This window comes from Coenobita brevimanus, chromosome 26 (assembly GCF_032717465.1).
Source record: "Coenobita brevimanus isolate Jiangsu-jjx chromosome 26, ASM3271746v2, whole genome shotgun sequence".
NCBI classification, from domain to species: Eukaryota; Metazoa; Arthropoda; class Malacostraca; order Decapoda; family Coenobitidae; genus Coenobita; species Coenobita brevimanus.
The window spans coordinates 7383071-7392087 of NC_136979.1; the positions used below are offsets into that span (position 1 = coordinate 7383071).

General features: G+C 43.1%; 1 protein-coding gene and 1 non-coding gene across 2 annotated transcripts; one reads left to right on the plus strand and one right to left on the minus strand.

The window, feature by feature from the left end:
• Window positions 1-1083: 1083 nt before the first annotated feature.
• LOC145394149 (protein FAM200B-like) lies at window positions 1084-1410 on the plus strand. The gene has a single exon (XM_080268129.1). It carries the CDS (start codon window positions 1084-1086, stop codon window positions 1408-1410), a length of 327 nt encoding a protein of 108 aa, XP_080124255.1.
• Window positions 1411-3738: 2328 nt separating this feature from the next.
• LOC145394258 (5S ribosomal RNA) lies at window positions 3739-3857 on the minus strand. Its single transcript, XR_013896345.1, has one exon. It is a non-coding gene; the product is annotated as a 5S ribosomal RNA (ribosomal RNA).
• Window positions 3858-9017: the final 5160 nt, after the last annotated feature.

Consider the following 9017-nt stretch of genomic DNA (forward strand, 5'->3'; position numbering starts at 1 on the left):
TACTTCTTGTTTTGCACAAGCATTTCAGCAACGTATGAGGTGTTCTCATGGTGAATATATGGATGTAAAACCTTCCCTTCCCTTCACATTAATTCCCTCGTGCAAGGTGCTAATTGCTAGTCGTATCAAATTTTTGACTGCAGTTTGGCCTGTACACACAAAGAAGGACCCTTCTCTGCTTAGAATCTAAAAATATCACCTCTCGCCTGTTTTTGGACACAAACTAAACCACTCAGACTACATCACCATTTTTTTTTTTTTGGGGGGGGGGGCAGGGAGGGGGCAAAAATATGGATATTTCTTAGGGCAATGATTTTTCACTCGACAGTCACTACTTGTCATATGCTGAACCAGTATACGATACTTTGCTACAACGATAACAAAAAAGTTACACCCCAAAATTCGATTTACGATTACTTTTCCGCTATAACAACATTGCCATCAGAAAATTTCGTACGAAGCTCCTGGCACATGCAAGGCAACTGTTGCTCGTCTCAGGAAAAGATGGTAGCCCTGGTGTGTTAAGCACTGTTATGGTTCAGTTGCACAGTCCTCCCACCCCTTTTGCACAGTCCTGCCACCCCTTTTGCATAGTCCTGCCACCCCTTTTGCACAGTCCTGCCACCCCTTTTGCACAGTCCTGCCACCCTTTCAAAGCCCTGTCTTTTCCACTCGTTCACATGTCCCCCCCTGCTATCGTCATCTTTCAGCCAAGCATCGTACTACAGTATACATCGTGTAGAGGCTGAACACTAGTGCCTGTAAGCACTTGCTGTCCCCCAGCATCCAGGGGGGAGGAGGTACGACTTGGAGATGACTTGGACCAACACAGGACGTGATTATGGTGGGCTGTCATTTTTGTTTCAGTCTTGGGTATGTGACTTTGGGAAGTTGAGTTAACATAATCCCCCTTTTATAATGTAGTTCAATCTCCCGATTTACGATAAACTCATTATAAATTAAGGTATGACTTGACGTAACCCCATCGTATAAACCAGAGATTCTTAACCTGGGGGGCACGCCCCCATTCCAAGGGGGTGCGAGCCCGGGGCAAAAAGTAGAAATTTCTCAACAGATATCAAGATGATTATGAAAGAAATACAAAACATGCATGGACAGCTTTATAAACTGCGAGAAGAAGTAGCAATATTTCTAGATTCACAGCAGAAGGCAGATCTCCATGCCAAGTTCCAGTCTGAAGGCTTTCTGCCATCTCTAGCTTACCTGGTGGACATCTTCAAAGCACTGAATGCAATCAACCTTAAACTACAAAGGAAAAACATCACCATCATCATGCACCACGACACCATTCAAGCCTTCATGGCTAAACTTGACCTCTGGAAATGTCGAATTCAGGGTGGAAATACAGCCAGTTTTAGTAACTTGGATTCTGCTCTCATTCACAGTTAGCCTGATTCTGAGTACAAGAAACAAATAATCACTCAGCTGACTGACTTTAAAGCAGAATAACAAATAATCATTCATCTGACTGACTTGAAAGCAGAATTCATCAGATACTTCCCAGATATAGATGAGAGGCATGAAGCCTGGAAATTCAAAAGGAACCCATTTTAATGTGAAGTAGCTGATTTTCGGATGAAGAGCAAGAGGAGTTTCTTGAGTTAAAGCTCAACTCCTCAGCTGAGGAAGACTTCAAAGAAATGGATCTTGATACATTCTGGGTCAAGTACCTTCCTGTTTACCCTCTGATCTTACATCAAGCTCTTCGGATTCTGACAATGTTTGGCACCACGTATCTTTGTGAAGCTGCATTTTCCATGCTCGCTGCTGTCAAGACCAAGTACAGAAACCGGCTGAACGTTGAAGGTGGCTTACATTGTGCACTCTCTAGCATTCAACCACATATTCAAGAGCTGGTAGCTAAGAAGCAGTGTCAAGTATCTCATTAAATTAGTAAGAAAGTAACCTCATTAAATATGCTGAGTATATTGTTTGCACAGAATTCATGCTCAATAAAAAGACTAAAAACATCCATTATTTCAGTATTTCCCTAAAATCAGGGACAGGAATTTTATCAATTTGGCTGAAGATGCGAGGGGGGCATGGAGGGAAAGACCAACTACTAAAGGAGGCGTGGTAGTAGAAAGGTTAAGAACCACGACTATAAACAGCAGAGACTGTACTTAGTTTTCACCAGAAAGTATGCAGTCATTTGGTGAAATCTTTTGCACTTCATTGTGAAGCACAGGATGGGTCTATCAGTCTTTCTACCTATCTGATGCCAGACGCCTTAATCCTGTTAGGGATGGTCACAAAAAAAAAAATCGCGTCCATGTCGCCCTGTCCCCCCGCCATTTCACTGTCTTGCTCCAAGCTCACACCTCCCTCTCTCATATACCTCTCCACTTCATCCCTCCATCTCATCCTTGGCCTCCCCCCCCCTCTCCCCCCCTCCCCTTCCACCTCACTCACATACACTCTCCTCAACAGCTTCTCGGTCTCCATCCTCTCCATATGGACAAACCACCTCAGTGTGTTTCTCCTAACGCTTCCTATCACATCCACATCCACACCACAATGTTCCTTCACTTCCTCATTTGTCTGTCTGTCTCTCCATGTGACTCCATGTGCTCCTCTCAAATAACTCATTTTCACTGCTCTCACTCTTGGCTTCTGTCCCTCAAACAAGGTCCAAGCTTCACTTCCATATGTTAAAGTTAGTACCATATCACAATACTGTCATGCAATAACTTTTTCACTTCCATGCTCACTTCCCTGTTTCTTATCACTGCTTTCAAAGAACCAACAACCTTTCTTCCTTGCTGTACCCTTTCATGCACTTCGCCCTCTAAACTTCCATCCTTACTCATCACACTACCCAAGTACTTAAACGAGCACTCATATTATCCACTTCCTCCTCATCCAACCCCACTGCATGTACAGTGACTTCATTTCTCTCGAAGACCATAACTTCACTCTTCCCTACATTCACCTTTAGATTCCATTTCATACACCCTCTCCCAGCTTCATTCACCAAGCCCTCCAGCTCCCCTTCGTCTTCACTTAAAAACACAGTTATCATCTGCAAACAACAGTACAGGCGTCATCAGCAAACAACAGTACAGGGAGTTTCCATACACTGCCCTCTCTCATTAGGGCTGTCCCAACATCCACTGCCCTACCTTGTATCTCCTTCATAACCCCATCCATACACATACTGAACAACCATGGAGACATGACATTCCTGTTTCAATCCAACCTTCAAACAGAAAAATTCATTCAGTTCACTATCCACACGCACTGCAGCCTTAGCACCCTCACACATACTCTTCATGGCATTCAACAACTTCCCATTTACTTCATATATTCTTAATACTTTCCACAATCCTTGTCTATCCACCCCGTCATATGCTTTCTCCAAGTCCATGAAGGCCGCATACAACTTCTTGCCCTTCTCTAGAAACTTTTCCACTAAAGACCCAAGAAAGAATATCTGATCTACACAACCTCTTCCCTTCATAAAACCTCCCTGTTCTTCTCCAATTCCTCAGTTATTTCCCTAACTCTGTCAATAAGTATCCTACCATACACTTTTCCTATTACACTAAGAAGACATATGCCCCTATGATTAACACACTTCTTTATCCCTTTTTCCTTTGTTTCATTCATTCATTGCCAGACGCCATGTATCCCAGACGGGGTGGCCAATGGCTTAGAGTTAATTGTTTTACAGGGAGGGGCACTAATCCTCCACCAACCCCACTTGACACGTAGGGATGCCAACAGCATCTGGTGTTCCCAGGCGGTCACCCATCCAAGTACTAACCAGACCCAACGTTGCTTAACTTCGCTGATCGGACGGGAAGCGGTGTACTCAACGTGGTATGGCCGTTGGTTTTGTACAGGGGAGTAATTATACCTGAATTCCATTCCTCCGGGGCTTTACCTTCCTTCCAGGCCAATCTGCACATTTTCCACACCCATTCTACTACTATCTCTCCCCCATGCTTCAGCATTTCACCACACACTCCATCAATTCCTGGGGCTTTCCTCATTTTGACTTTCTTCATTGCTTCCACAACTTCCATCCTACTGATTTCTTCCTCTCTTCTCACATCCCTCCTTTTTCCAGCCATTCCCCAGCCACTTATACTTGCATTACTTTCATTCTCTATGTTCAACAATTCCTTAAAGTGTTCTCTCCATCTGCTCACTTTTTCTAACACCCTATCTAACTCTCTCTACCTCTTTCCAGAACATTTTCTTATATGCCCTCCAATTCACACTCAAATTCCTCCCAAATTCCTCATTCACTCTCTTTTTGCACTCTCTTACTAATCTTTTAACCTCTCTCTTCCTGTCTATACATAACTCTCTCTTCCATCTCTCAGCTTTCTGCATACCCCTCTTTCCCATCCACTCACTATATGCTTTCTTCTTTGTGCCACAGCCTGTCTCACCTCTTCATCCCTCCATGCTGTTCTTTGCACCCCCTTTCGTCTTCTCTTCACCCCACACATCACCTCACATGCTGAACGGATTTCTTCTGTGAACATCTTGCACACACCTTCCGTTCCCCATCTGCTCCAAATCATATTTACCCAATCACTCCTCCACTTCCCTCTTATATTTTGCTTTTTTTCTATCCTCTTGTAAACTTTCCACTCCCCTTGTATGAACTACTTCCTCCTGTCTTTCCTTTCTTCTATTCCTCCATTTCATTTGAACATTAACTCTCACCCCCACCAAGTGGTTGTCAGAAAGTCCACTCGCCCAACCTCTATAAGCTCTTGCATCCATTACATACCTTCTCATTCTATCATCCACACACACATAATCAATCACTGCCTTCTGGTCATTCAGTTCACAACCCATTCGTCTCATCACTTGTCATATATTCCCATGGATCATTTTGTGTCTGAAGTGGGTTTTGGCTATCACCAACCCCCTCCCGGCACAAATGTCCACTAGAGCACTGCCATTCTCATCCACTTCTGCAGGCACACCCCACTCTCCAACTACTCTAATCTACCTTCACATTCCCTACTTTTCCATTCATATCTCCAATCAAAAACACTCTCTCATTCCTTTCAAACTTTTCCATGCATGGTTCTACATTTGTCCAGAACTCTTCTTTCACTCAGCTTGTATGATCTTGCATTGGCACATAAACACACACAACTGCCCACATTTGTAGTCCAACTTTCCATCTTACCCACACAATCCTTGAGCCAACTGATCCATACTGTCTTATATTCTCCTTCCATCTCTTGCACACAACAATACACACTTCTTCTGCCCTCTCATTTTCACTCACTCCCATGCATATACCTCATCCATACTCCCATTCTCTCACACTCTCACCTCTCCATTTAGTTTCAGATAATCCACATACATCCACTTTTGCACCCTCGAGCACATGGACAATCTTTCTCTCTTTCACCTCATCATTTGCACTCCTTACAGTTCATGTCACAATCTGTACCATGTCCTTTGTTCGGTTCTTAGTCGTCACCTATTGGTCAATCCTGGTCCGTGGCTTCTTGTTCACATTTTTGCTTAGTTGTTTTCCTGGGAGGGGCATTAACCCTCCACCAAACCACTTGTTGTCACATATGGAACACTTGTTGGTTAGTTATAAGGTTACCACCCAGCACTGTAACTTATTTCCTGGTTTACAGGAAATCACTTGGCATGCCACTCAATGCACAGCTACCCTAAAAACAGAGTACCGTTACACTAAGTGGGTAGATGATGGGCCCCCACATACGAAGCTAAAAATTGCAATGCCAGGTGCACCAGACATTTCTCTTGAATTTGGAAAAAAAAAAAAAAATTGAAACTTGAAAAATCAGTGACCAGGCCAGCCAATGGGTCCTGACGAATTCCACTGGCTCGGCCATCGAGAGGTTAGATGAATCTTACCACACTTGTCAGACTTCTGTTTAGGCTGCACTGACTGAGAAGCAGCAGCAGCCTGTGAGTATGATGTAATGACAGGAATATTATTAATCAGAGAGTTTGATCAGGCAGGGGGCTGAGATGAAGAGGCTGAGCAAATGGCATGAGTAACAGCAACAAGGTCAGTCTGTGTCTGGATAGAGCTCATCACAGGATGGGACATCATTGCTGAAGCTTCATAGTAAATGCCCTCAGTTGCCTTCACTGTGCAGACCTCTTTCTCATCTTTCCACATGGGACAGTCCCTAGAGGAAGTGGAGTGAGCACCCTTGCAGTGAAAGCAGCATACTGTCTCGGATGTGCAGTGTTCAGCATCATGACCCTAAGCTGCACACTTGTCACACACATTTGACATTTAAAACTGGGAAGAGCAGTAGGGATACAATATATGGCCATACATTAACAATATCATGACCAACTCTGACATGGTCGTAAGCGAAACTTTACCAAAAGTCAAGATAATGGTTGCTGTCTTTGCCCTTATGCCTACTGAAAATCTGGTAATAAATTTAGCATTAATGACATCTTGCTGAGCGAGTTCCTGTATGATCTCATCCTCATTCATCACTATGAGATCCCTGCAAGTGATAACAACCTTGTAGGAATTCGTGGAAACCAGGATCTTCATCTCGACATCATAGCAGTGAAACTTGCATAGCTTTAACAAGTCCTCTACCTGAGAAATAGTAACAGTCTTTACAAGTAAGCCCCCATTAGCAAGTTTTTTCACCTTCTCTGCTTCACCAGCACAGCCATTATTCACCTTCTTAACCCGCCGTGTCCCGCTGACGTGAATAAACGTCCACACGTTTTGTCACTGCCAATCCCATTGACGTACATAAACGCAAATCAATTGCAGGGTCCCTAATTTGCACAATTTTCGATTTTCGCGAGTGATTTTTTGTACATATACATAGGACACCTTCCTCTACAAGATGCCAGGCAGGGACAATGCCTTACCCAGCATGACCCCCCCCCACACACACCCCATTGCCTCGGCAATTCACCTGTTACCAGTGACCTGGCCAGTAAAGACACGTCGTGCCACGATACGAAATTCAGGGCAAGAGTGATTCCCTAATTGATGACAATGTGGAGGACAAACTTTACATAGCAGTAAAGGAAGAAACAGTCAGAAATGATGATCAGGTAATGTCACCAAAAAAGGTCAGGTATGTTGATGTGTTTTGTGAGTGAAACAATGCTTATATTGCCTATATTGCAGTGTGAAAACCAATGTACTCTCGTACTACATATAAATTCGTACCAAATAAATAAATAAATACCGTTTATGAGTGGTGTGGAATGGTTACCCTCCCACAGAACTCGTTTTCTTTGAAGCCAGCCTGATAGAAAACACAGTAAGGTGAGGAGGTACTGCTACCTGTATCGAGTATTTTAAACCTCAGGTGAGCAATTTCTCTATGAATATTTGATGTTTCTCACCAAAAGCAGAGGTTTAAGCCAAAAACTTTTTTTTCCAAAAATGGTCGGGATTGGGGGGAGTCAGTGGTGGAAAAGTGGTCGGGACGGGGCGGGTTAATAATGAAAGGAATAAGACTAGCCAGAATAGTGGAACCAACAGCATGATGTACAGTACACCCTCATTATCGACGGAGATTAGGTACCTAAGATACCCGTCGATGCCTAAAACCGTCGATACCGATTTTCGTCTGGTCAGGTACCCTTTGTTTATATATTTTAGTATCCCTTCAATCACTCGTATGTAATATACAGTTTAGTTTTAGTGTTTCTTGGAAATAAATTAGTTAGGCAATTGAAAAACTGAATATCATAATAAAACTACTTATATTAAGTAAAGAATTATGGAAAAAATAGCATAATCTCTGATGTTGATGCATAGTGGTCGTACACTGGACCTCAACTTGTAATGGCTGCTGTATCATCACTTCTCTCTCCACTTACCCCTCACTCCATCTAAAAATAAAAGGCGAAACCAGCAGTTGTAGCCATCCATACGTTTACATAACCGAGTGTGTAAAAAAAAAAAAAAAAAAGGCAGCAGTGGTGGTCATTCATACGTTCTAATAACTGAGAGTGTGAGGCAAGTGTTACGTTAGATCAGCTGTTTGCACCGATCTTCACAACACACGCGTGGTGCTGCTAGCTCATACCAGAGAGACCACGCTCTCCTATTTACTTTCATTCTCAAGAGCTTCCTTTCATTCTTGATATTCCATTTCTCCCAGACCTAAATTTTCACGACTGTATGGCAGTTTATGCTATCAAAGATGAATCTTAGCCTAGCTTTCGCTAGGATCTTCTTTTAGGAAAATTCAACTCTCCTTATGCTCGTATATTTCATATTTAATCTCTGCTTAACTTTTGCAAGAAATATCCTTTATTGACAAAAAATCCAACTCGTCTTTAACATTATAACAAATGATACAGGAGCATGGGTTTTATCATATGTCCTGCTGCATTACCACACGACAGCACAGACACACGATCTTTTGCTGCTTTAAAGCCTGGCGCACTTTTCTCTGCCTTCAAAATGTACGTTCTTTTAAGCATTTTCTTCCACCACAGGCCTGTTTCGTCCGCATTAAACACTTGTTCAGGCCTGTACCCTTTCTCCCTTATAAGTTCAGCAAAGTCACATGGGTACGATTCTCCTGCTATCTGATCTGCTGAAGCTGCTTCACCAGTCATCCTAATGTTATGTGGACCATACCTTTTCTTAAAATTCTCGAACCAGCCCTTGCTGGCTGCAAATTTCTTTTGCCTAGAAGCACCAACATTACTAGGCCTATCACCATCGTCATTACTTTCATCACCATCATCACTATTTTCACCTGCCTCACTTTCATCACCATTATCTTCACCAACACCACTGCTTTCACCAGCAAACCGAGCATAGAGTTGTTTTGCTTTGTTTCTGATGAACTGGGAGTCTAGCGGCACGTGTCGACGGTTTAAGTCCTCAATCCAAATATTCAGTGCCTTTTCCACTTTCACCAAGGCATCATCTCTCACATGCATCGTTACTTTAGCCGATCCTGGTGTGCACGAAGCCAGAGCATCTTTAATGTCTTTTTCTCTCCGTTTTATGCCACGAACACTGGACTCATTCA